The sequence below is a fragment of the Melospiza melodia genome, chromosome 22, assembly GCF_035770615.1.
Source record: "Melospiza melodia melodia isolate bMelMel2 chromosome 22, bMelMel2.pri, whole genome shotgun sequence".
Taxonomy (NCBI): Eukaryota; Metazoa; Chordata; class Aves; order Passeriformes; family Passerellidae; genus Melospiza; species Melospiza melodia.
Window position 1 is genome coordinate 12,204,494 of NC_086215.1, and position 27,788 is coordinate 12,232,281.

Here is a 27,788-nt window from a genome sequence, read left to right on the forward strand (position 1 = left end):
TCATTTGTGCAGGACTGGGCTGAGCTGAAATCAGCTTAGTGCCAGCATGGCAGAGTGCCTGTGGAGCATGTTGTGTTTGCTGTTTTGATGAATTGGGGTTTGTGAGTTTTACAACTGGTGGGTCGTCTTGGAATTGGATTTTTTTAACTGAGGCTTTCCAGTAACTTCCCATTTTACTGCTGTCTGCAACACTGGTGCCTGGAACATGCTCCAGTCAGATCTACAGACCTACCTGGCCTTTCAACATACCTAATCTATTAAGAAAAAAGCATAAATTCCTTGTCTGTGCTGTTTTAGTCCTTTCATACCTTTTGCACATTGAGCTTGGGCCATTGGGCCAGGACAGCAGTTGGTGGGGGGATTTGGGCTGACAGGCCAAAGCTCTATAAATAAATAGCACCTGGGAGGACACAGAAGTTTGGGTTTCTTGCTCTTGCATCATGAGCAGGAGCCTGTGAGTGAGTGTGGGGCTCCTTGCTGGCAGCTGCTCCCTGGAGAGAACGGGGCAGGGTGTCCCAGTCCCAGGTGAGATCCCATCTCTAAATCTCTTTTGCAGGTGTGGAATGTGCTGTTAACATCAATGAGTGTGAGGAGGGTCCCTGCAAGAATGGAGCTGTGTGTGAGGATGGCATTGCTGACTATTCCTGCCACTGTGCCCCTGGCCAGGATGGCATTACGTGGGGAGGGAAGAACTGCTCTGTGCAGCTCACTGGGTGCCAGACTCACGACTGCCAGAACGAGGCCTTGTGCATCCCAACGTACCGAGCTGAGAGCCACGGCCACCTGTGCCAGTGCCAGCCTGGATTCTATGATGCCACGTGCTCCACACCAACAACGTTTTCCTTTGCTTCCAGAGGGTATCTCCTCATTGAGCTGCCCGAGGACAGTGAGAGCAGGAGGGGCACGGCAGGGGCCAGCGTGTCCCTCCGCTTCCGAACCACTCTGCCCAGCGCCGTCCTTTTTTACCGAGGCCGTGAAGCTGAGTACTTGTTCCTGGAGCTCCTGGATGGCGTCCTGCGCGCAGAGCTGAAGAGGGAGGGTGTTGGGTACCCGCTGCTCCTGAAGGGGCTCAGAGTGGACGATGGCCAGTGGCACAAAGTGGAAGTTGTCGTGCACAGTACGGTGCAGCTGAAGCTCTGGCACGGCTCTTGTGAGGCCGGGCTCTGCCTGCAGAGCTCTCCTGTCCCACCCAGCACTGCTGTGATCCCACAAGCCTTCCTGAATCTGTATATTGGAGGTGCTGAGGGTCCAATGGCCAACAACACAGGGAGCCAGCAAGGCTTTGTGGGCTGCCTGGAGGACCTGCAGGTGGACGCCGAGGCCGTGCTGCCGGCGGATCTGCCCCTGGGGGAGCCGTCCCCGGCGAGGCCGGGCTGCGACCGCACCGAGTGGTGCCTGTCCCAGCCCTGCTTCCACGGAGGGCTCTGTGTGGACCTCTGGGCCACCTTCAGGTGTGACTGTGCCAGGCCCTATGGAGGCCCAGCTTGCTCATATGGTAAGTGCCATGGGATTGACACCTGCCAGCTCCACAGGTACTGGAGGAGCTTGGATGTCAGCTCTGAAAACAGGACTTTCTGTTTGACCGGGGGGAAAAATAAAGCAAAAGCCTCTGTGGATTTTCTTTCCTGTTGTTTGCTCCTGCACAAATGACTGTCAGTTTTGTGGTGCAGGTTATTCCTGGTAGAGCCATAGGCTCTGACATCACCTTTTAACAGATCTGTGTGAATGCAGGGGAGCAGGGAAGTTGTTTTACTGTGAAAAGTTGATCTTGAGCTTCTGAGTTGAGGATGAATAGGAATATATTGCTTTGTTGAAGGAAGCTCTTTGACAATTTTGAGTTAAAATCATATCTATTTGCATTTTTTGCTCCTGTAAGGCTTGTATTAGTATTGGAGCTTTTTTCAACTCTTCTGAGCCCTAAGTATGACATGTACTGCTGTTACTAAATTTACAAATTTTAAAAGCAACTCTGTATCTCGAAAGTCCTTGAGTAAATTTGCTGGATTGGCAAGGGCTCTGCTAGACTTGTTTCACTCTCATGCTACTTGGATACTTGAATTTGTGTCCTCCAGAGGAAGCAAGGACATATTCACCTTCTTCTTAGTGTCACATACCTGTGGGGAGGAGCATCATTACCCTGGCACATGTGGAAAACATTGAGTAGAGATCTTTGCCCTATTCCTAAGGAACTGCATCCCCATGCTGGCTGCATTCCCTTTATCTCTGAGCTGAAGTTTGTTTCTTTTCTCTTCCAGAGCGCCCAGCAGCAACATTTGGCCTAGAGAATTCCACCAGCTTTGCCTCTTTTGCCCTTTCTGACAGCCTTGGGGCAGACTTCAACCTCTCGTTTTTCCTGCGGAGCCGGAAGCCCGATGGTTTGTTACTGCAGGCCTGCAATGGGCCAGGCCCCTGCCTCACCCTGTACCTGAGGGACGGCCAGCTGAGCATAGAGACGTCCCCCACGGACACTGTGACCTTTCCAGGGAATGTGGTTGATGGGAGAAGACGTTTGATAGCCCTGTCCTTCCAGGGAGGCTCTGTTGGTGCTCTGCAGTCAGACACGCTGGTGGAGCTGGGGCAGCTGCCAGCACAAGCCCTGGGAGCTGGCTCTGAGCTGTTCATTGGGGGGCACCCGAACCCCGACAGTGCTGAGCTCTGGGGGGGCTACTTCAAGGGCTGTTTGCAGGACATCCAACTCAACAGCCACCAGATAGAGTTTTTCCAGGTGGAGAACAACAGTGTGCCACAGGAACTCAATAGGACTCAAACTGGAAACCTTGTGAATGGCTGCATCTCTGATGACACCTGCCAGGTATGTGCTGTGTGGTGTTTGTCTCTGTGTGTGCAGGGTTTGCTGGAGTTCTGTTATTACACACAAGTCTGACTGTTGCTGATACCAGAAAAAGGACGTTTCTGATGTATTGAAGAACACATGGTTCTCTGTGCTCCCACCTCACTCAGTATACTGCATATGATTTAAGCACTGAGTTTTCTCAAGCTCCCCTGTAGTTTTTGTGCTTTTAGAACTTGGGCAGTGGCTTTTGTGCTGCCCATCTCCACTTTGCTGAGCCCACATGGGTTCCAGACTCCCTTCCCTACCATGTAATCTTGCCAGCCCCTCCCTTCATCCTGTTCCAGTTGCACAACAACCTCTTCCCCAGGAGTCTGCCATTTCAACAGCAGAGGCTGAAGGAGCTGTCTCCATGTGCCCTTGGATCAGAGCCTGGCTCTCCTCTGTGCCACACTTGCTGATGGGGAGGCCTGACCCCCCAATCTCGCCCTTCCTGCTTATGGTGCTCTGAAGTGTTGTCACAGCTGTGGTGTCAGGGGTGTCCTTCTGGGGACAGAACTTCGGGAGCCTCTTGGGAGCATCACAGTTTGTTTAATCTGTTCCTCACCTGTGCTTTTGTGTCTTGTTCTTTGCCAAATTGCTGGATTCCCGTTGGTCAGTGCTGTGCACAGGGGGGGAGCAGGAGCTCGGGAGTTTCTTGTACAGAGACCCTTGTGCTTCCCTCAGTGCTCTTGAGTCATTGTTCCATTTCTCTCCTCTCTTGATTCAAATGCTGCTTGTGCTCATCTTCACAATTCTACCAAAGTCTCTTAGACCTCAAGATGAATTACTCTGCCCCTAAATTCCCCTGTTTTGTTTTTCAGTCTGAGCCATGTCAGAATGGTGGCAGATGCATTGTCACTTGGAATGATTTCCATTGCAGCTGTCCAGCAAATTTCACTGGGAAATTTTGTGAAGAGAAAGTCTGGTGTGAAAGTGACCCATGTCCTGAAGGCACCACCTGCACAGACGTTGTGGCAGGATATGTGTGTAAGTTCTGTTCTCTTGCTTGTGTAAAATCCCCCCGCGCATTCCCTGTCTATAATCAATGTTCCCAGTTTGTGCTGTTGAAAACAATACAAACAAATGCTGCAAGGAGGACATGGAGTGGTGCCCAGGCAGCCTGGGCTCTGTGAGCTTGCCCTGGGTGTGACAGAGCACAGCTGAGGAGTAAAAATTGCTGCCTAAGAGCTGGATGTTACTACAGGAGGTGCAGTTGTAAACAGGAAGAGCTTTAAGGCTGCCAGCAGCTCGCCTGTAATCCTGCTCACACTAAGCTTAGGGGTTCTTAGGGAGAGAACTGCCAGGGGTGTGCCATTGGTCTGGCTCAAACAGGACACCAACTGTCTTTGAAATCCCTCATGCTCTCCCCTTTTATTTATAGGTCTGGCTAATGCAACATTCAATAGTTATGCTGCCATTGAATTTACCACCAACACATCAGTGACCAGAACTCTGAGCAGCCTCCACGTGGAATTCAGAACCAGAGATGAAGATGCTGTTTTGCTTCGGGCTGTGGAAGAGGTGGATTCCCTCCAGGTAGCCATTAGGAATTCCTCCCTGCTTGTTGACATCAGGAGTGGGAACAGCATCGAGGGTGTGAGCTTCGTGAGCCCGCAGGCGGTCGCGGACGGGGCCTGGCACAGCGTGTCCGTGTCCATGGAGGAGCCAGCCGCGCTCTCCTCGCGGTGGCTGCTCCGCTGGGACGGCTCGGTGAACGTGACCCTGCCGGGAAGCGCCGGCAACCTCGACTTCCTCAAGAACAACGCCTCGGTCGTTCTGGCCGAGAATTTCACCGGCTGCCTGGGCCGGGTGCAGATCGGGGGGCTCTTCCTGCCCTTCCCGCCCCAGCAGCCGTACCCGCAGGCCGAGCAGTTCCTGCGGGCCGGCCCGGGCAGCGTCCGCCTGGGCTGCTCCGGGGCCGACGTGTGCGCCTCCAGCCCCTGCCTCAACGGCGGCACCTGCCAGGACCTGTTCGATGCCTTCGGCTGCGGCTGCAGCGCGGGCTGGGCGGGGCCGCGCTGCGAGGCCAACATCGACGACTGCCAGCCCAGCCCCTGCGTCCACGGGGACTGCGTGGACGCCGTGGCAGATTTCCAGTGCGAGTGCTTCCGCGGCTTCATCGGGAAGAGGTGCGACATCAACGTGGACGACTGCGTGCGGCACCAGTGCCTGAACGGGGCCACCTGCGTGGACGGCGTGTACGGGTACTCCTGCAGGTGCCCCCCGCAGTACTCCGGACCTCGCTGCGAGTAAGTGCCCGGGCTGCTTTCATACAGGGGCAGGGGAGCCTCCAGATAAACTGCACTTTTACTTTGTGACACTTCGGGAAAATTTTTCATTGCAAGCATCTTGTAGCAAAGAACCCAAATTCTGCTGTGACTTGGAAGGTGCTGCCCAGGTCCAAACCCTCACTGACAGGGGTTCAGCCTCGTACAGGATAAGGATCCTTCCTTTTGATGTGGTTTTTCCCATGCTACCTTTCAGAGCTGGTTGAAGGGCACATACTCTGGCCTGTCATTTCCCTCTAGCATTCCCATCTTCTCTATGACTTGATTCCCCTCTGCCATATTCCTGTGCTGATTTAAAACAAAACATCTTGTGCCAGTTCAAATGGAACATGAAGTTAAATACTGACATGGTTGCATTTCAGTTATCTGATCTATCCAGGATGATTTTCCTGTTGTTCCTGCTGCATGCTGGGACAGTTACCTGGTACTGGCATTATCCTTCCTGGGGCCTGGCTGTACTGTTCCAGCAGTGTCCTGTCCCTGCCTATATTTTCATTAGCAAGAACAGGCCTGTCTGAGTACTGAGAGCTCTGGTCTCTTCCCAGGGCATGATCCAAGGGAATACTCTGATGTTACAGATGATTTCTGAGACTATTCCCTTTTTCACTTATGTCAAACTCCTTCCTAGAAACACCAAGCATTGTGTTTATGGCCCCATTCCCCCTGAGCCCCAGAACACTGCCCTTCCCCAGAACCTGAGTGCTTTAAGGCTGTCCCTTGCTCTCCCCAGGTGGCCGTTCCCCCCTCAGCAGTGTGGCAAGAACTTCACCTGCTTGAACGGTGGCAGGTGCATCACCGAGAGCTGGGGAGCCAACTGCTCCTGCAGGCCCGGCTTCACTGGAAGGAAGTAAGTGCTGCTTCACCCTCCTCCATGTCCCTGTGCCAGTCAAACAGCTGCTCCTAATGGCCTCCTCCATGTCCCTGTGCCAGTCAAACAGCTGCTCCTAATGGCCTCCTCCACGTCCCTGTGCCAGTCAAACAGCTGCTCCTAATGGGAACACGAGCTGTTGCTTGGAGCAGAGGGAAGCTTCAGATCATCCAGCTGCCAACACCAGTTTTTGCAGTGAGAACTGCTTCCAAGGTTTTTCAAGCACACTGGGCTGTGCTGGAGACCCGTGCTGGCCTCAGTCCCATAGAAAACCACAACAGGAGGGTTGGTGTGACCAGGGGAGAATTTCAGGTAGTTTGACTCCAGAGAAGGCACCTGGAGAAGCTGCAATGGGTGCTTTTCAAACAAAAGAGGCTTTTTTAGACTGGATGATCTTGTGTTCTATGGCACAGGAATATATAAGACAATTCTAATACACTCTTCTCTTGCAGCTGTCAAATCAACATAAACGAGTGTGAGCCGAACCCGTGCCAGAACGGAGGCACGTGCCAGGACTCAGAGAACAGATACGAGTGCGTGTGCAGCGCCAGCTTCACCGGCGAGCGCTGCGACATCAACGTAAGCACTGCCTGGCCCTGCACTCTGCTGGGCCCTTCCTGCTCTGCCCTGCCTAAAGCACAGCTGGGCAGTCCTCAGTGGGTTCTTTTCTCTGCAGTGCTGCTGCTTATTGGTCTCCAGCACATAAATAATTGCAGTAAATGCTCCTCAGTACCTGCATGTGCTGCCATATGGCTTTTGGGGCTGTCTCTCCACATCTCCATAGATTTCACAACTCTTTGGACAGAAATCCAACTCCTGCAGTTGACCCAGGTTCCTGGAGAGTGGAATTTCATTTGGTGTTTTATTTTGGATAAGTTACTAAACACCTGCCCTCTGCAAAGATCATCTGAGTAGAAATGGATGCTTGGAGAAGGGAGGTTGGATAAAGTCAGGCCGAGAGTGGTTCAGTCTGTGTGAAAAGCTGAGTCCTGTCCCTGAGCTGCCCATCCTGTGTGCATAACCCAAGTGTTTGGGGTGGGGCTGGGATCCTTCCTGGGGGGAGGTGGGATCCCTACCCGTGCTTTCTCTGTGAAGCTGTTGCATGGACAGGCAGCTTTTTGGGTAACCTGGGAATGTACTAACCCATCCTGCATGGAAAGGGCTCTGTGCCAGGCGGGGTTTGCTGCTGTTGCTGTTACCCCGGGCTCTAATGCACGTGCCAAGGTCACCCTGACATTTCCAGTTTGCATGCACAGACTCCTTCAGGCATCTCTATCTCCTCTGTCCCAGGACATTTCTGTGGATTCCTTGTATTCATTTTCATCACCCTCCCCTTGTTTTTCTTCACTCTTTCCATTCCCTCCCTCCCCCCTGGTGGGGCTGGGGATGGTGCTCGTTTCCACCAGGGACAGCTGGAGCTCAGCTGAGCTCCCTTTGCTCTCTGCTCCCACAGCAGCAGCTCCGGGGGCCCCTGCTGGGCCCTGGTGGTGCAGGACTAACCTGCATGCTCTGGAACTAACCCTGCACAGCACTCGGCTTTGGACAGGCTCGGGGAATCCACCTGCACTCCAGGCATTTGGAAAGGGCAGAAGGGCGTCTAGATCCCCTGGGAATGTTCCTTCTTTGCTCTGTGACATGAGCACAGACTGAATGGCATCAAAAAACTGTAAATGATCCAGCTTGAATTATTTTGGTTTTAGCTGTAAAGTGGCCAATACCACTGACAGCAATAAGAAATATCTTATTTTTAAACTTACTGTAATTTTAAAACTTTGTTTCATGACAAAAATTCCACAGTTGTTTTAGTTATGTTGGTGTCCTCCATGCCATCCTTGATTCCACCAGAATTCTCTCCTCAGTACTTGGGCTTTTTATCATCTTCATCTCACATCCATGTCCTGACCTCTTCAACATCTTCCCCTTCTTGCTGCAAGTTCTGCAATTCTGTTTCACAGTTTAACAGCTTAATCAATTCTCTGCTTTGCCATTACAGGCATTAAGGCATCATTGAACTTTTTTTAAGTATCATTCCCCTGCCTGGGGAAGTTTTTTTGGGTTACTGAAAATTCACATTACTCTGCATTTATTTTAAAGGTTTTTGGTTTTTTGTTTGTTGTTTTGGTTGTTTTTTTGTTATGTGTTTTTTTTGGTTTTGTTTTGCAACACTGGTGACAACTTTGCCAGTGCCACCTGTGTATTTTAGTCTGATATGGATAAGAAGGCACCTTTGAAGACTCCCACTGTAGATGCTGAGTGAACTGGCATTTACATCTTAAGGGGCTGTCTTGCTGTGAAAAAGTGCCATTTTTTGCTTTTCTAAAAACCTTTTTCTCTCTAATCCGACCATTTTGGTCAGTTATTGCAGGTATTGTAACCACTGGGGTTTCATTGTTTCTCCATTAATTTCTTTTACAGAAAGGGACTCCAGGTGCTCTCTTCCCCTCCCCACTAATTGAAGTAGCTGTCCCTGTAGCCTGTGGCTCTGTGCTGCTCCTCAGTATTGCTCTCATATTCATGGTTCTCACGGCAAGGAAGAGGCGCCAGTCCGAGGGGACGTACAGCCCGAGCCAGCAGGAGGTGGCAGGAGCTCGGCTGGAGATGGACAGTGTCCTAAAGGTGCCACCCGAAGAGCGCCTAATCTAGGCCCTGCCGTGCCCAGGACCTGCAGCTGCAAGCTCTGCCTGCACCTGGAGCTCTTCCAGCCCTGGCAGCAGCAGATGCAGCCCCTCCCCGTTCCCCTAAGGCCGCTCACCGAGAACGGACATCGCGGCCGGCTGGGCTGGCGCTGCTGCACTCAGCGGCTCCAAGGGAGCCTCTGCCCCCCTGTGCCCTGCCCCGGGCTGCCATCGCTCATCTCAGCAGGAGCTGAAGTGGCTCTGGCTCCTGTCCCCTCCCAGGCAGGAGAGGCACATTCAATCTGCTTTCCAAGGCAGGGTGACCGAGGCACCTGTGCAGGTTCAGCTCCCTGAGTCCCACTCAGGAGTTGGGAAGGTCGAGGCTGGTTTGTGTATTCTGCTCTGGTTTGTCAACAGCTGAAAAACATTCAGAATGTCTCAGCTCAGGTGTGTGAGGTTTTCAGAGTCTTCAACAGCAACAGCAGCTGTGACCTCCCTGTGACAGCCCTGTGTTGCAGGGAATTGTCAGGAATGATCAAAATCCTTGTATCAATCAGTACTGAATGCCCTGGTGCTGTTAGACATTCCCATGGGTACCGTGCAGGGAAGGGACAGGCAGGACTCCGGGGGTTTGGGCCAGTGCTGGAGCTGCCACATGCTGGACTTTGGGTGTGCATGGAGGGGACAGGGGAGCAGAAAGGTCACAGCCTCCTGTGCATTCCCTGGGCTCCGCGGGACAGGGACAGCACAGCACAGCTGAGGGAGCGCTGGGGGCTGACGGGTGTGAAGTGCAGCTGCGTCCTGGTGGAAGCTCTGAGTAACTGCCTGTTCTACCACAGCAGCGAGTGTGGGCGCACCTCAGCCACTCCTCGGTGGTGGGAGCAGTCGGGGCTGCGGGGGCTGCCCTGCTCCTCGCGCTGGCCGCAGCCACGGCGATTGCCATGAAGAGGAGGAGAGCGACTCAGGGAACCTACAGCCCGAGCCGGCAGGAGAAGGACGGGGCCCGAGTGGAAATGTGGAACGTGATCAAGATGCCCCCGACCGAGCGGCTGATCTGAGCTGGGGTCACGCTGGGGTGGGGGCACACAGCTCTGCACAGCCTCGGGCACTGTGCCTGCAATCAGCCCACAGAGCATTCCTAGCAAACTGCTCTGGCCCTGAAAGCGGCAGCACTGGGGAGCAGAAACCCCACTGCTGAGGGCCAGGAGGGAGCAGTGGCTGTGGCACAGCGGGGACACGGAACCAGACAGAAGGTAGGGCTGTGGCACAGCCAGAGCCTGCTGGGCCCCTGCTCCTGCAGGCAGCAGGAAAACCTCCCTGAGGCAGGTCCAGTGAATGGGAGTGAAACCACTGCATTCAGAAATAATGTGAATAATAAGGTTTTTTCAAAAAGACACATACCTGTGACTCCTCTGCAAGGCTAAGCCAGCTGAGTGAGTGCTGGGAATTCCTTCCTAGAGCTGCTGCTGCCATTCCAGGTGGGCCAGGGCTGGCATGGCAGTAAGTCCCACTGGGCTGAGCTGGACATGGCTGCTGGAGCTTTCCCTGAGACCAGACCAAACCACAGGAATATCTGAAGTGCCTTTCTGATCCTGCAGTGCCAGTTTAACTTTTGTGAAAGGAGGACGTTTTCATGTGTGAGCCAGTTCCACCACTCCCAAGCAGCTTTGACCATGGAACTGACCCTTGTGAGAGCATCAGGTGGTACCTGCTGGGGTGAGGAGGGGAGAAAGAAAGAGTTCTAGAGGTGACCTCTCTGGACTGACAGGTTTGGGCTTGCTGGTACAGGAGAGTGGAATTTAGTTAGCCAATCTTTTAACCCAAACAAGGGTTGGTGTAAGTGACACAGCTTCTGCTTCCCACTGCACTAACAGGGGTTTGATTTTGTGGCTTTGCTTCTCCTGTGTTACTGTTGTAGCTGTTGAATGTGCTGTTTCTTCTTTAGCATAATGTGGCAGAGACTGTGGAAGGAAATGCAGCACAGCAGGCCAGGTAAGGCCTAAAGTCATTAGTGTTTCAGGACAATCACAACAACTGTCAATAAGGAATATTTTAGAACAGTGTCTGCTTTTTAATGTCCAAAATACTATTAAAAATCAGGGTGGGAACCTGCCTGCCTTAGCTCATTGCCACAAGAAAATGCTGTTTATTCTGGCCTGCTCTGGGATTTTTTTTCTACTGTAGCTGTAAATATTTCTGTAATTCCAAGCAAAGGGAGGGGTCTGGAACTACTGCTCACATGTGTTAGTTTAAGAACAGGTGTGTCTGTGTAAGAACAGGTCTCTGCAACAGGTGGCTGCTGATAGAAAAATGAAAGTTTTAGAAAACAGAAAAAAACAGGAGTGGGAGACAGACAATATTTTGTCAGTAAGATCACGTTCCCTCTAGCAGTGGAGAAGAGGCAAAGGTGAGATCCCAGCTGTGTCTGGCAGTGCCAGGGATGCCCTGGCTGCAAGTGGGAGCTGTGGCTGCTTTCCTGTGTTCATCAGCAGTGACTCTGCTGGCACTGTTCTGTCATGCTTTGCTCTGGGCATTCTCCAGCTGCTCTTTTGGGAGGCCCAGCAGGCTTTGGGAACAGAGCCAGTGGCACTGCCCGGTCCCCTTGTGGCACTGGGGCTTTGGGGGCAGGTGAGGGGGGTTTTCCTGTGCACAGGAGGCTCCAGGGCAGCAGAGCTGTGCCAGGACAGGGGGGAATTCCTCCCTGGGCTGAGGGAAGGGAGCAGGGGTGGGCACAGCCCCGGGGCCCCTGTGCTGTCAGGCAAAGGCCTGCAGTAACCTCAGGGGGACTCAGGGGCTCTCTGCCACCTCTGCCCCAGCATCCCAGGGCAGGTGCTGCTTCTGCCTTTTTGCTGCACTCCCCCTGTGGTGTCTGCACAGAAACGAGGCAGCAGCAGGATGGAGCAGAGCCCCAGCCCCAGAGCTGCCCCAGCAGCTCCTGCCACCCCTGCAGGAACAAACCAGGCCCTGGAGCCCCGGCAGGTCCGGCCGTGCCCCAGCAGCTCCTCAGGGCTGCAGCCCGAGCACCCAAAGCCAGTGTTAGCCAAGGTGTTCAAATACCCTGTCAGTGTCTTGAGCATTTCTGCAAAATAATTTATGGAAGGTGGTTTTGTTTTTTTTCAATAATGAACTTAACTTTCTTTTGATATTTAATTTTTGAATATATTTTTTCACAAAACTGGACTTGCTGTAGTTAATGATTATGATCTTGATTTCTTTTTTAATTGTAAATTTTATAATTTGTAAATAATTAGAATGTCCTTCAAAAGAAATTTACAGTAAAATTTGGTTTAAACCAGACCCAGTTGTTGACTTGTGACTGTTTTTCCCCAAAGAACACCTTTCTGTCTGGATGGCTGACCATGGTCTGTGCCACACCCCCTGCACAGCTGCAAACTTTGATGGCTCTTCATGGTTAAAGGATTCATTTTGTGATGATTTGTCCCCAGCCCAGAGCTGTGAGCACAGGCCAGGGTGCAGAGCTTTGCCCAGCAGCAGGACAGAGCTGCTGAACACCAAGGGAGGGAGCTGGGAAAGCTCTGCTCTCTGCTCACCTCACTGAGCTGCATTTCACCATTAATTCCTGACTTTATGGGCAATAAAGAGATGGGAATGGGGGGAAAAGGGACTCTGAAGCCTCCACCCGGAGTGAACAAAATACAGAAATGGTTTCACCTCTTGTGCAGCAGCAGATGCACCACAAACTTCGAAGAGGCTTGTCTTGTCTGTTTGTTTTTAAAATAAACTCATTTCTTATGGCAGGAAGCAGCTGTAAATAAGCAAAGCGATACCAAACACAGGGCAAGTACAGGAACATGGAAAAGTCAAGTATAAAGTCACTGACGAGTAAGACCAGGAGCACTTTTTATACTGGATTAATAAAAGCTTCCAAATTCCTTCTAGGGATGAACCAGAACTGGTTCAGAAAAACAAACTGTTTATACCTGGCACTATCAGGAATGAATCGTGTTAGGCATTCCTGAGTTTAAATAAGACAAAAAATCCCTAAATGCTGTCCTAGGGATAGTTCAATTCCTATGTTACAAGAAACCCCTAAAAAGGTCTCCGCTTGCAAACCCTGCTTCAGAAATGAGGGAAGTCACAAACCCCTTGTCCTCCTGGATCTCAGAGGTGCTAAATAAAGTGAAGGGTGAATAAATGGGCGTTAATACTCTTCAGTGCCCCAAAACTGACTTACCAAATGATCCATAATATGAGCAAAGTAACCAGAGATGGAAATGAACTGCAGTGGGACAGAATTTCCTGAGAGGTTTAAGGCATCTGTGCTGGGCTCCTCAGTGTGTGGTCACTGTGTGACATTACTGAGTTTAAACAGGGCCTGTGGAGCCCTGCTTGCACAGGCAGGATTGTCCAGTGCCCTTTCACACCCACCATAAGCCAGACAGTTTTATCATCCAGCTCATTGCAAAGGAGCTCTGAAATGCCAGACTGAATTACATATAACATTCTTATTCTGAACTCTATCCTTGATCCAAATAAAATGGAACTGGTATCTTAGACTTTAAATATTTTACTATTCAATACTAAACCCATCTGTCTTTCAACACAAAAAGAAAATACAAATCCAAGTGAATGGCTTGCCAGAGGAACAGCACTGTACAGAAACAGAATATTCCTGGAATACTGTGGTCTTCCCAAAACCGGCAGCATTTCAGATATTATTTTTCTTTTGTACTGCCCAGACTCGAACACAGAGACAGCCATTCCCATTCCCCAGAGTAAGAAAACTTCCAAGATAACATGAATAAAATAGATACATTGGAAATCAGATAAAGCTTTACAAGAATTTCCCCATGTGTCCAAGATGATTTCCTTTATCAAAGGCTCAATGGTGATGTGATTCCCTCTGCGAGAGTGACAGGTTTTACACCAGAGTGTGCCCAGACAAAACAAACCAAAAAAGCACCACTGAAGTGAAACAGAAATGATCAGAGACAGCAGCTTTCCCAGGGATGCTGAGGGCTGTGTGAAATGTCTGGAGAAGCCAGAGGGGGCTCAGAACACCCAGCTGAGCCTCCCCTGCGCTCGGTGCCTGGCGGGGCCAGCCCGAGGCCCCACAGAGCCCAGATCCCCCTGCAGGACACGCCCTGCCCTCAGCCCCAGCACACCGGCCTTCCCCTGCACTCAGGAGCTGGGAACCTCCTTGCCCCACACTTTTGCTCTTCATTGTAATAATCAAGTAAGATGTAAGATATTGTTACATTCCATTCATATACTGCAATTTATAATATTGATAGATAATATTAAGATACACATATATAAGAACTAGGATACTCTTTATGGCCTCTATTTTCTGATGTATTTAACAAAAACAAAGTCAAAAAAAATGAAAACAATTGCTGGTGTTTCCAGTTTCCCAACAGAGATGCAGGACCAATCCCTGAACAGCTGCTCTGTGCTGTGGTTTCCAGGCCTGTGACAACTCTGCCCTGGCTGTTGGTGTTTGGGGTGGGGGGGGGAGTCAAAAGTGCCACCAAAGTCCATGTGACAGCACAGCTCCAGGAGCGGCTGGGGTTCAATGAGCACAAACAGAAACCAAGGCAGCAGTTCAGTGACTTGTGGGCTGGTTTGCTGCACTTTGCATGTGGGAACAAAAGGTTGTATTTCTGTGTAATGCCAGAAAAACTGACGTCCGTTCCCAGAGGCAGGAGTGAACCCCAGCAGAGTGGGCTGTGTCAAGCTCCGGGTGTGCCAAGGACCAAAAATACAGGGAGGGAGTAACTTGTGCATCAGTAGTGCTGCCTGAAAAGCTGTGTGTGGAAATCCCAACCCACCCCAACCCAACCCACCTCCCCTCAGGCTTTGGTCAGTGCAGGGATCCCAGGGTTCAGTGGCGGGGAGTGAGAGCAGTGCCAGGGACTGGGGGACTCTGACCTGTGGGCAAAAAGCTCTCGTGTTGAGTTGCAGCTCAGCGATGGTCCTGCGGCAGTCCTGGCTCAGCCTTCCTTAAAAGAAATGCTTGGTTTTATGCTGGCTCAAAAAAACCAAAAAATCCCTCTGTCACTTCCAAAAGGACACCAAGGCCATGTGGTGTGTCACTCAAAGGTTTCCCATCGCTTTCTGAGCTGCTCCACCTTACCTGGTGTGGGTGACACGTCCTGCTTGGTCTTTTTTAACAGATCTTCAAATGGATCTTTTGTCTCCTCAGATTTTGAGGACAGTAACACTGACTCCAAGCCCTTGGCTGGCCTGGCAGGGACCAGAGGGGGTTCACTGGCCAGAAGAGCCAGGGCTTGTTTGGGATCTACCTTTGTGCTGGGCTGGCCCACCTGTAACGTTCGGGGTTTGGGGGGAGCACCCAGACACACTGGCTGGAGGGAGCTGGTGGGAGAAGGGCTGTGGCTCTGCAGGAGCAAGGAGCCAGCTGCTGGCACAGCTGGAGCCTGGCTGAACAGGTTTGGCATGGAGAGCGTGGCCATGGGGGGCTGAGGTCTCTGTGCTGGGTAGAAGGCGGCAGTGGGGGTTATGAAGCTGGAGCTGTAGGCATGACCTAGGGAGGGGGTAAAGGAGCCCCTGGGGGCTCTGACCAGTGACACCGGAAGGGCTCCTGGCAGTGTCTGGGTGAACGGATTGGGGGAGGGCTGCAGAAAAGGCGGTGGAGCTGGGGCAGGATAGCCCAGGGGCTGGGCAAACGCTGCAGCTGCAGGAGGCACGAAGTCACTGGGCAGGGCCCCGAAGGCGGGCGCGGGGGCCGAGCCCTGCGGGGCCCTGGCCGGCCAGGCCGTGGTTCTCAGCGGGTCCAGCAGGCTCAGCAGGAGCTCGCTCTCGTTGCCGGCGCCCTCTGCCTTCACCCGCTCGGGCTGCAGCACCCCAGCGCTGCCGGCAGCGCCGCACAGCAGCTGTGATGGGCGGGAGGAGCAACCCACAGACTGCTGCACTTCGGGCTTTAAGGACACAGCCCCAAAGGGCTCGGGGATAAGATCTGAAACCAAGTGGCCGCGCCCCTGAGGGGTGAGGATTTCCGCTGACCCGGCTGGAGCCTGGTGCTTGGAAGCCCTGGGTGCTGGTGGTGGTGGCACGATCCCCAGTTCTGGAGTCTTTCTTCCCTGGGGCCTAGGAATGGTGATGTTCCCTTGAATGGCAGGATTGGATTCGTCCTTTTCTGCAGGAGCCAGACCACTGTCTCTGCTCTGGGGTCTCCTGGAGATGGGGGGCATGTTACCCAGGGCAGCCAAGGGTCTTTCTGGTGAGCTTTGGGAATATTTGGTGGGAATAGCCATATCATCATGGCCCATACTCCACAGCTTGTTGTAAGGGTGGGACAGCTTCATGCTTGGCACAATCCTGTTCCTCTCAGACACACCAAGATCCATTCTCTGCAAGAGAGAAGAACAAGCATTAACTCTAACTGATGTCCTCACAAGACAGAGCAGGAAGTGAGTTCAGGCTGCTGTGAGGGAAGAGGATCAGTCCCCAGGCTGACCAGTGCAGAGGGACAACAGCGTGTGGCCAGGAACCAGCCAGGACTCTGCAGCTCCAATTCCAGCTCTGCTGCCACGGGGTTGTTCAGCTGGCACATGGTGTGCATCTGTCACAGCCCAGTAAGGAGCACACAACCTGTGTCCAAGGCACAGAAGCTGAGAAGCCTTAATTGCTGCATGGAATAAGTTGACAAATGAAATATCTGAATGTAACACTAAAATCAATATTATTATAAAGTAGAAATGACATTTGCTTCTTTAATGTCAGATGAAGATCTTGGAGTCTGCTTTAGTTTAACACTTTCTGAGCAATGTTCCGTCACAAACATCCCGTTTCTTCAGAGGGAGATTGTTTAAATGATGCTTAGACCAAAATAGCCAGATTAAAAGAAAAAAAGTTTGCAGGGGACCTGAAAATTACCAACTATTCATTCTCACTGTCAATCATCAACTTCAAAGATAACTCTGTGTGATGGCCATGGGACAAACAGATTCTGAGGAAGAGGGCAAATATCCCCTCCTTTAGAAGCAAAGGCTTCAGAGGAAACACTTATCACTGAGTCCCATTTAAGCCATTTCTTAATTCAGAAATTAATTCTGAAACACATAAGCAAATCCCTGGAAAACAGATGATGATGATGATGACAATGATGATTATTATTAGGATCTACCCAATAATATGAAAAAGATGCTCAGAATGAGCTCTGTGCCACCCCCAGGGCACAGGAAGCCCCCCCGACCTGGTATTCAAAGGAGCAGCGCTGCTCTGGCTCCTCCTTGGGTGTCCGCAGGTCCTCCAGGCTCTTGGCCTGGCTCAGGGGCTGGGGCTGGCCTTCTACTTCCAAGCTGGGGAAGATGTCTTCCAGGAGGTTGACTTCTGAGGCCTTGCTGGAGAGCAGAGGGCTCAGAGGCAGCGGCTCCCTGGCTCTCTCCGGGCTGCCCACGTCCTCCCCATCGGCACTGTCCGACTCCTTCAGCGCCCGGTACGGCTGAGGCCTGCCACACAACCAAAAATCACATTGCAAATCACCACATTGCTCATTCTTTGTTCTGGACGCAATTTCCTAAGGAGCTGGATGAGTTACAAAGAGCTCCCCAGTGGCAAATATAGCTCAGAGAGCTCCCCATGCAGAGCAGGCGGTGGGCAGGGGCCATGCAGAAGGGGACCCAGCACCCGAGGGTGCTCAGAAGGGCAAGAGCCGAGTGGGAGGTGCTCAGAGGGAAGCTGTGGTCATGCAGGCACAGCCAGGCTGAGGGGGGAGTTCTCAGACCAGGGACAGTGGGACACCAGCTCCCCATGCTGACTGTCTGGGCTCCCTCGGGCTGGGCACGGCCTCTGTACCCTGTGTTTGCAGGCTCTGACATCCTTGGGTTTCAAGCTAACTCAGCACACAACATAACTCAGTGTTTTCCTGCAATAATTGGGAGCACTGTGCAGGTTCCAATGATTTCATTGGTGTCATCTTATCAAGAAACACCACAATCCATTATGGAGACACCTCCTTTACATTACCAGCCAAGGCTGAGTTAGCAGGATGCTTCTCTTGCACATACCTCAGCAAAAAATGGAACCAGCACATTTGCATTTTGGTGTGTGTACAGAGAACAGCAGCACAATGTGCATCCAATTAATGACAACAAGTGCCACACATGACTGTGGGGATTGGCACTTGACTGGCAGCCAGTTGTACTGTGGCATTTAAACAAGCTTTCAATTAAAAGAAAATATTTGTGAGACCTGCAAAAACACATCCTATGGAAGAACCCTTCTCCCTTTTCCATATTTTATCATAATACATCTATATCATGCAAATTCAGAGAGCCCAGCCTGCTTCCCTCCCCAGCACACACAGAGCAGGCACTGAGCCCCAGCAGGACAGGGACACTGCAGGTACAGGGCAGACAGTGACAGCACATGGCCTCAGGGCAATCTCACATCACTCTGGGTCACCCTGCAAGCCCCCAAGGGATATCTGAAAACAAAACTGGTCTCTCCACTCCAAACAGGAGTGTGGAAACATTTCCTGGCCCTTTTCTACTGATCCCCCCCATCCCACCTGGCTGCAGTCAGATTCCTTCCCTGTCAGCCTCTGAACCTGTGTCTGCAGCACACAATGGATTTCAGCAGCTGCAGACCTCTCTGTCCCACTGGCAGCCTCCTCCTCCAGCCTGGTCTTACCCTGCCAGGCTTCAGCTGCTCAGCTGGGACTGGCACCGTCCATCTCCCAGCCCGGAGCTGCCTGCCTGTGGCACCATGTGCATTTCTGAAGCAGCAGCTCACAGCAGCCTGGCCCCTCTTCCAGTGCTCAAATCAGTGGCTGCAGTTACAGGAATGAGTGCAACTCCATGCAATTTATCTACCTTTCATCCCCTAGAAATCCTCAAGCAGGCGAGGTTAGGAAATAACAAATCCTCTGCTGACATTCAGTGAGGGCTCAGCTCAGAGCTGCCTGCGGGGATTGGGATATTCAAATAGGCAGCAAGAGGGATTTAGCGCAGCTGAACCCACGGCTGGCAGGGCTCCCCTCACCTCACACGGGCACCCTGGGCAGGCCGTGCTCCTTCCCCTGCCACAGGCACTGTGGGCAGGAGCAGAACCCTCCAGCCACAGCATCAGTGAGCAGTTCTGGCACAGCTGCTCTACACAGTCTTTCAAGACAGAGTTACAGAGCCTTGGGAAGGTACAAGTTACAAATCCAAAAGCTGGATACAAACTGACCAAACAAACTTCCTGCTTCTTGTGTAATTGTCAGATTTTACTCAATGCCATCAGAGGACACCTGCAGGGATGTGATACCTGACAGGCCAGACAGGCTGGGATCAAACAGGTGACACAGGAAAAGGCTGGTAACTGCACTGGAACAAGGCTCACAGGACAACCCAAAAGCACAGTAACACCACACAAGAATGAATGGTGAAAGGTTTGGACAGGACAAGCAGCGTGTTGGAACAAAGGACAAATGGAAGGGTGACATCCCACAGAGCTCGAGTCAATGGAAGCCCATAAGCTGTGTGGTGCTGCAGTGTTTCATGCAGGAGGATGCTTCTTCATGCTGCTCAACATCAAGACAGACAAGCAGGAGAAATGTTGGTCATTCATCAAGCATGGTACAGAGACCCCAGGAGCATTTCCAAATCCCAGTACAGAAGCAGGTGCCCTGGGCAATGCAAACCCCACTGCTGGAAACTGGCATGGACACAGCAAAAGAGTGAAGGATAGACCATTCGAAAGGAGCAGAGAAGAAAAAGTTTTCAGAGAAGCCAGAGACAGGATCCTCTTCCTGCTGAAATTCATCATCAGAGGAGTCCTCAGAGAGAAAGACTGTATAGTGTCGCATGGGCTTTACGAGGCTGGGGAACAGGAAGAGAAAAGGAAGTTATGGAGTCACAGTGACAGCTCCTGAGGAGAGAAACCAGGGCTCCAGAGACCCAGATCATCCTGAGCCTGACTGACTGCACAGCAGAGCTGGGCAGGGAACTGAGCTCTGCTGCCCAGGCACAGAACAAAGCCCCTGTGCCAAGCGCAGGCCACTGTAGGGTGCCCAAGGGAAGGGACCGCAGCCACCCCACAGTGCAGGGGACAGTACAGGAACCCCCTTTCCCCACCACGTTCCCTACAGAGCTGGGCACCTCGCTGCTCCTCAGACAGCTCTGCTCCTCGGGCTCTCTGAGCTCTGACAAACATTAGATCTCCCTCTCTGCTTTACAGACATTTACTCTGATGCACAAGAGGAGCTGACTCCAGGGCACCAGCTCCTTCTTGTATCTATTTTTCACATTTGAAACTGCTTCACTCTAGACTAAAACCTCAGCTGTCCAAGGATTGGTATGAAATGCAGTTTGCCAAGTAAGGTGTATGTGCTCCTTTCCTCAGCATTAACTGAGAATCAGTTCTTAAAGACGAGGGCAGGAAAAGAGAAGTTGGATGCTGCAACCAACAGCCCAAGAGGGCTTGAGCTGCCACTGCCAATGCATGTTCACTCACAGTCAGGTCAGAGCTACTTAATAAAAAGTCTCTCACAGGTGGCAGTGGCTGTGGCCAGTAGTGGTAAATCACACTCTGCATTATTCCAGTTAAAGCCAGTGCCTTGCTTTCTTCCCCCTCTCCTTCTGTAACAGATGGGCAGGGGAAGGAGGTGGGGGCACAGAGGCCCCCGGTGCCGCCCCGTGCCCGTGCCCCGGGGCTGCCAGCGCTCGGTAAATCCCGTGCCCGTGCCCCGGGGCTGCCAGCGCTCGGTAAGTCCCGGTCAGCCCCGGCGCCGCGCGGACGGGACGCGCTCCACGGCGCCGGCAGCAGCGCGGAGCGGGGGCTCCGTTTTAATGAGGAAGATCTGCATCTCAGGAGCTTTTTCATGTGTCAGGATGCATGGACAAATCAGCAGCACATCACGCTGGCCAAAAATGAAATGCTGACAAATGTAGATATTTCAAATTTAATTGACACCTAAACGTACTTGAGATAGAAAAGAAAATATATAGAAAATGGGAGTGCAGGGTACGGGAATTAGTAAGGAGAATTCTGTAATAATTTTAAAGGATGTTCTGGTTATAAGAAAATTAGTTTTGTTTATTTTATTATGGTATTGCTTTTTCCTGAATATTGAGATTATGGTACAAAGGGGTGTATGGACTTGTCATGAAAATTCTGTATCTTGTGAAAGCTGAGATGTAAAGACTTACTAAAACTAGAAGCAATAAACTACACCCAAATAAAATAATTAAAATACAATATATTTCCAGCATTGGTACAATGTTTACCATTCGTGTTTATGTTTATCTGCTGTCTGATAGTGGCAGGAATTGAAGATACACGTTAGCAGAGAGCAACACTGGGATGTCAACAGCTTTTGAAGCCAAACATGCAGAATCCTCCATAGGAACACACATAAATGTTAAATTTATTCAATTATCCTCCACCTAAATGCAGTGAGTCATCAGATTAAATATTAAAAAAACGCTTTTAGTTTAAAAATCCCCACAGCCTCTGAGCAGGGCCAGCATGGCTTGTTGCAGGAGCTGCATCTGCTCCACAAGAGGGCAACCAAATTCCACTGTAAAATGCACAAATACCCCTGTGCAAGGGAGAAATCACCGTTCAGTTTAGGCCAAAGACAGAGTGTGCCCCTACCCTGGCACGGCTGCAAAGAGCTGTCCATGCACTGATGCCCTTCCAGTATGTTTGGGCTGTGCTGGCAAGTTCAGAACATCTCAGCTCAGAGCATCCACAGCTCACAGCATCCGTTCCCTGGCCAGGGTCACCCCTGAGGGCCTACTGCTAACTCCACTCAGGCACAGTCAGGAGTCTGTAACACACACCCCTTGTCATCTTTGCAAGGGATAAGTGACATTAGTGAAAGTGCCTGAAAAAGCCTCCCTGAGGCAACAGAACATGCCTGTACTGGTATGCACAAGTGAGACACTGGAAACCAACACCTTCTGTCCAGGAGTAGTGGGCTGGGGCAGCACAGATGATTTGGAACATTCCTCCTTCACTGGCACAGCTAAAGGGGGGATAAATTTGCTGGTACTGTGCAAAGTGAAGCCCTAGAAACCCTCACCACAGAGCTCACTCAGACATCACGGTCCTGTTCATGCACTCTAGTCAGACACAGCCCCTTCGGCCATCACTGTCAAATAACCAGCTCTGCATCCTCCAGCTACAGCCTGGCAAGAACACTGCAGCTGCAGGGCTGGAACTGACAATTTCCTTGAAAGAAAAGTGCAAACCAAAACAACAAAGAAATTAACAAACCTCCAAAACCTGAAAACTTTCACTGAAGAGGCTGATCAGAGTGCACTAACTTGGCAAACCACAATGTTTCCATAAGCAAACCTTGGTTACTTGATTTTTCACACTTTCTCTACAATGTTCCAAAAATATTTTTTTAAAAATCAGTTTTGTTCTTAGTTAAAATCTAACTTTGATCGGTAGTATTTTTAATGTCTCCTCTGGTGAGTCCCAGTTCTGAACACACAGTTTGATGAGAGAGCCAGCAGAGAGAAGCAGAGCTGCACAGTACTTACTGTTCTGGGCTGGGAACTGAGGTCCTCCGGCCCTCCACACCAATGTTGCTCTTGGGCCTCTTAACCACATGAGGTCTTGGGGGGCGAACCTGTGACATGCACAGAGACATCTCATCAAACACTGCCCTGATCCAACAGCAGACACAGACAACACATGGAGAACCACCAGTATCCTACAGGGATCTTCCACTGGGCCTTGCTTTGTCTTTGGTGCCACAACAACGTTACACATGAGTGTGGATACATCAATGGATCTAAAGGATGGATACAAACCACGTGGCCCCAGGACTTGCAAACCAAACATATATGCTTGTCACTGTTTGCTATTCGCCCTGTCCTGTTTGGTGCAGGCTGAATTTCACAGAAAAGATTCCCTAAGAGTGAGCCTCCCCCTGAGCAGTCAGTGGTGAGAGAAAAGCTGGGGATGTCCACGTGCTCTGGACATTGCACTGGCAGTGGGGCTCAGCTCTGGCACCATGACCCTTCTGGTCGCTTGCTCCCAGGTGAGGACTTCTGTGCAAGGCTATCAGGGAAGATGTGTACTTAGGATAAATGTTTTAACATGTAAACCAGCTCATTCTTCATCAAAAATTTGCTTCCTTCCAGCAGCTGAACACAAACCCTTGCCAGCCATATTGTCATTAGCACTCTTGGTATTAAGTCAGACTTCTGTTGTAAGTAAAAATCCAAAGCTTTTCTGTGGAAGATGATGCTGCTGCCAATCCAGTCTCACATACATATCCATCACCTTCTAATGTATGGAAATTCAGCTTGATTTCTGACCAGGATCTCCACAAGCAAACAAGCCTTATTTCAAGGAAAGGAATAAGCCCAAAGTTTGTCTATGTGCTAGCTTACACTGCTGAGGAATTCTGTGCTGAACTTATCCCTGTGAGTCAGATGAGGGAATTTGCAGGATCAGGGCAGATTGTACACACCAGCTTCATGTGTTTTGTTAAGAAAGTACAACTCTACCTGAAAAAGAGTCGGATCTGTTGGCTCAGCTCAATGCTTATCTCACCAGAAATGGCCAAAAACCCAAATAAAGGTGGGAATACAATTCAGCTGCTGACCTCCCAGAGCCTGTGCTCCTTAAGAGGCACAAGAGAAAGGAGATGTTCATGGCCTACAGCCTGAGTGCCCTGGAGCGACTACGTAAGTTTTAAAAAAATATTTGTAGGGGGAGCAGGACTTTCCAGGTTTGTTTTGGTTTTGTTTTTTTTTTTTTAATTTTTCTTCTCAGGTACAAAAACCTCAAATTCTCCTGCCAGGAGAAAGCCACCAAATTGCATGTCGTGCTTCTGCCCTACACGCAGTATGCAGAAAACAGCAGCAGCATTATTGCATTGAATTTTCATTTCAAAGGAAATGGTGCACAGCAGATATGATGAAGAAATCCAGAGTTGTATTGCCACTATTTCTTAGGAAAAAGGGCTTATGAAAAGGTCAGATGTTAAGGTCTTGGAGATCAGTCCCCACACAAGGCTGCTCCTCTCTACAATAAAAACAGCTTAAGAATGTGAATTTATGGCAGGAATGGAAGGATTAAGTTTGTGGCAACTTCAACTGAACTTGCAACGTGGCGAAACATGGGGAAAAGAACAACAGAGCTAATTAGAGGAGCTGAGCTGTCAGAGCGCAGCAGAATGGCTCGGTGCCAACAAACAAAAGGAATGGGCTGGCAATCAGCAGGATCGATGAAGAATACTGCTTCATTAGGGCTGATAAAACACGGAGAGAGCGCAGAGAGGAGAGAGGGAGAGGGGGGCGACAGCCAGGAGGAACGGGAGAGGAGAGCGCCAAGGAGAGAGGGAAAGAGAGGAAGAAAGCAAAGCTGCTTAATTAAATGGGAGCTGGGAGCTGATGTGTAAAGCTGGCCTGTCAGCGTGCTGGGAACACTTTCACCTTTCGGCTGGGTGTGCTGCCGGGGAGGGACAGAGGTGAGAGTTTGGGGTGGCTCCGGGGCCCCCAGCCCAGCGCGCTGCAAGGTGACAAAGCTGAGCGGCATTTAGAGCATTGTTCCTGGGGAACTGCAGGGAAAAGCCAGGAAGCATGGCAATTCCTTGATGGATTTTGAGTCTCACATAGCCACAGAGGCAAGGTTAAATGCTTATCAAATGCAAAATATCAAAGAAATCCAATTATGTGAGCACACAGCCAAAAGAAAAAAGGTAAACTTCCAGGACAGAAGGGTTGAATGTGCTTATTACTGTCCCCATCAACTTAATGCATAATTATTATATTTTAACTTTTTCTAATTGAATAAAGTTTCCAAACAACCACTATTAATCCAAACAGACCTCCATTAATTAGAAGCAACAACCCTCTCTCTTTCATAATACTACCACTTATTTCCAAAGCAGCAGAATGCAAAGAACATCTCTGTTCTGCTTCCTTAACCTTTCTTTGGTCTGTGTTTTTGGCTTTATTATCAGCAATTACTCATATTGCAAGCACTAGTGGCCATGTATTCCTCCTTGCAGCACAAAGTATTTCTCAGGAATTCTGGTATTATGTGGCCCTGGCTGGAAGAGCAGAGGGACCTGGTCACCCCCTTTAGTGCTTGTGTACAAGGCCAGGATAAATCAATTGCTGATACCCACCTCTGTTGGAGCTGCCAAGCCTGAGAGGGAAAAAACAGCCTGCAAAAAGTATTATTTACACATACAGAAATGTGTTGCAACTACCAAAAGCCAAATAACAGTTCTGAACAACAACAAATTTATGTATATTTGATACAAGCATATTTTTGGGATTGATTATAATAATTTACATTTATCTTGAATTTCCCCTTGATGAATGAAGCCTTTCTGTTCCACTTACTGACACAGCCAGAGGAATGCAACAGGAGCTTTCATTATTACATTCCAACCTTTTATCAATCACATTGGGAGCAAAGACAGTTGAACCAACCATGTTACAGTGAGGACTATTAATACCCTACAGCTGGGAGATTAAACAGTCTTAACAAGATCTCCACATAATAAATGACTCCATTTGAACAATACAATTCAGCAACTTTGGTACAGAGGAATCACAACATGCCCCCTTACACCTGCCAAATGTGGAATACGAGGGCATGGGAACACTACAGGAAGCCCACAGTACATGGAAAGTCTTGATCCTAGTGAAACACATCTGGGAGGGTCTCCCATGCCCACTGTACTTAAGAGAACACACATAATCATAGTCAATGCTATTTTTTAAACACAGAAAATAGAAATTTTCAGGGGGAAAAAATCCATAAAAATGACTCTATTAAGCTAAACACCCAGAGTTAAAAAGACAGAGGAGAAACACATGCCACTGAAATGTCACACAGGAACATGCACCAGAGATCAAAAGTTAAAACACACACCCAGTTGCACTTGTTAACCGGTTACCTGCTCATCCAAAACACATTTTAACAAGTTTTAGCAAGATCAGATTTGAAAACTTGCATCTTTCTCTTTCTTATGCATGTATGTATATGGATAAGGAAGCAAGAAGTAAGATGATCTGGGGGGGGAACTATATTCATAAAGCTGAATATAATCCTGAATATACATAAATACCTTCCAATGCTGTGCCAAAAACCAACACCCCTCCTAAACTGATGCTTCTTGCCTTTACCTTTAACAAAACCAAACATCTGGTGCAGGGTGCAGACCCAGCAGGGTGTCCAGTCTTAATGCCATTCTGCTAGTCCATAGGTACAAACTGTCCTACAGTGAGTGTTTTTGGGGAAAAACTGCTGAGATAAGGTGTCCCTACTTAACACGTACAGGCACTGCACTGCCAGTAATTTCTGTGCAGTTCTTCCATGGAGGAGTCCCTTCCTCTGGCCAACCTGCTGGGCCTCCTTTTACACCATGGAATTACCCAGTGTATGCCATCCATAACATGGCACCAATGCTCCACTGCCAAAGATCGACCTCCCTTTCTTCAAGTCTATTCATACATGGAGAAGAATTAGGCATCCCAAATGAATTAAAAGCATAACTTGCAAAGAATAATATTATGTCTTCAGACTTCTGCTTCCTTTCAGATTTGAGTTCAGTGCAAGTCTTCAAAAGCTCACTGGCTAAAAACTTCCACCAGCCAGTCTAGCAGGGCTTTGTGTGTAAGAAACCACAGCAAAAGTCAAACCAGAGGTGGCCAGAGCAGCCCCAGTTACCTGCAGAGCTGCCCAGAGCTGCAGGGCTCGCCAGAGAAAAGCAGAACAACCGCGGGTCCCAGGGCTGTGCCACAGCAGAGAGAAGGCAGTTTAGGAGCATAATTCACACATGGCTTCTGTGCAGAGCTTGACAATCCAAACTACCAGGGTTTAGTAGTGCTACAAGGAGCGTAACTCAGGCAGTGTTAAGCTGTGGCAGTGAAACAATCCCCAGCTACTCACGGGCCTGGAGGAGCGCTGGATCTTTGGGGGCGGCGGCCGCGGCGGGCGGAGTCTGTGCTGCTGCAGCAAAGTGGAGACTAAATTAAAGTCACCTGCATGGAAACACCTCTGATGTCCTGGCAAAAGCAGCATGAGCATGTGACAGCACGTGATTTACCTTCATACTCACCTCATAAAACGCGCTTTTTCTCACTTTGCTTTTCCAAAGCAGCGACAAACCCCACGGCCTGTGATGTGCCCTGGCAGCACAGGTACCCATGGCGGGCTGGACTCAGCTCCTGCCACACCACAGGCAGCAGGGACAGCACCAGACAGCCAAAATGGACTGATACAGCAAAGATCTTCAGGCTGGATTCTTGGACCTCGAGGTGCAAGTGTTCTAGGCCACATTTTTGCACATGGAAACCAGGATACCCAAAAATACTTTCACTAAAATCTTGAGTGATTTTAGTGCTTGTGAAAACTTATGGAGAAGGCCTCAAACCAGACATGTAAGAGCAAGGAAAAAAACCCAATTCAGTGTAACTTTTCACGCACTTAAAGCTGAGCTTACGCTCAGATCCTGTCCTGGGTTTTACTCCTAAGTGACCAACAATTACAAATCAGGCCTTAAAGCATCATGATGGCCTAGAACCCAAAACTACTTGTGTGAATATTATCTTAGTTCTGTGTAAGTGAAAATGAACACACTACAAATATTCTACATATTTATATTACAATAAACTACTCCTTTGCAAGAGCCAATTCTTTCATATCCTTATCCTGTCACTAGATTATTTTTTCCAGCTGAGATTTAAATATCACATATGATTAAGCTTTCATCTCTGATCAAAAAATAGTTCTATGTATTTCCACAATAAAGACACATACAAATGCTGCTTTGGGAAAAGATTAAAGATGAAGAAACTTTTTTGTATCTTGGACTTCTAACCAGGCATGGTGTTAACTCTCAGAACTGCAACCTCGGTGCTTGTAGCAACACAGGCAAAGCCAACACTCCAATTCCAATTCCTGTTATCACTGCAGCGCTCCCAGCAATGGAGTTTGTTGGGAGGTTTGTACGTGCTGCACCACACCGTGCCCTGCTGAGCCCCAGGAGATCTCAGAGCAGGGTAAGGCAGAAGTGCCCCTGGCCAGCAGTGTTCTCTGCACGGAGCAGGGACAGGGCTGTGAGCACAGGCAGCAGCAGGCCGAGGGTGGAGGGGAGGCACCCAGGGAACAGGGGCTTTGCCAGAGCTGCACTGCCAGTGCTGCTGCTCCTGCCCCTCACTGCACTGGGATAAGCTATGTTCAAACTCTGTGCGTGCTGGGAGAGCCACTGATTTGAAGTTAATTTGTTAATG

At 50.1% G+C, this 27,788-nt stretch overlaps 2 protein-coding genes across 13 annotated transcripts in view; one reads left to right on the forward strand and one right to left on the reverse strand.

Moving 5' to 3' along the window:
• CRB2 (crumbs cell polarity complex component 2) overlaps nucleotides 1-11,901 on the forward strand; it is a 54,566-nt gene extending 42,665 nt beyond the window's left edge. For 4 of the 6 annotated variants that reach the window (XM_063174431.1, XM_063174429.1, XM_063174430.1 and 1 more), the window contains 7 exons: nucleotides 557-1,495; nucleotides 2,256-2,812; nucleotides 3,655-3,820; nucleotides 4,215-5,082; nucleotides 5,852-5,968; nucleotides 6,442-6,568; nucleotides 8,405-9,572. In XM_063174431.1, coding sequence (XP_063030501.1) covers nucleotides 557-1,495; nucleotides 2,256-2,812; nucleotides 3,655-3,820; nucleotides 4,215-5,082; nucleotides 5,852-5,968; nucleotides 6,442-6,568; nucleotides 8,405-8,632 — 3,002 coding nt within the window. In that variant the 3' untranslated portion in view covers nucleotides 8,633-9,572. Of the gene's footprint in view, nucleotides 1-556; nucleotides 1,496-2,255; nucleotides 2,813-3,654; nucleotides 3,821-4,214; nucleotides 5,083-5,851; nucleotides 5,969-6,441; nucleotides 6,569-8,404 lie in introns of all 6 variants that reach the window. The other 2 variants (XM_063174427.1, XM_063174428.1) reach the window with 2 other exon arrangements.
• Nucleotides 11,902-13,116: 1,215 nt separating this feature from the next.
• DENND1A (DENN domain containing 1A) overlaps nucleotides 13,117-27,788 on the reverse strand; it is a 147,183-nt gene continuing 132,511 nt past the window's right edge. Inside the window, exons 20-24 of one of the 7 annotated variants that reach the window (XM_063174434.1) lie at nucleotides 26,446-26,502; nucleotides 22,068-22,156; nucleotides 19,266-19,394; nucleotides 16,784-17,039; nucleotides 13,117-15,938 (exon numbers count right to left, since the gene is read on the reverse strand). In XM_063174434.1, the coding sequence (XP_063030504.1) occupies nucleotides 14,658-15,938; nucleotides 16,784-17,039; nucleotides 19,266-19,394; nucleotides 22,068-22,156; nucleotides 26,446-26,502 (1,812 nt within the window). In that variant the 3' untranslated portion in view covers nucleotides 13,117-14,657. Of the gene's footprint in view, nucleotides 15,939-16,783; nucleotides 17,040-19,265; nucleotides 19,395-22,063; nucleotides 22,157-26,445; nucleotides 26,506-27,788 lie in introns of those variants that run through there. The other 6 variants (XM_063174432.1, XM_063174435.1, XM_063174437.1 and 3 more) reach the window with 6 other exon arrangements.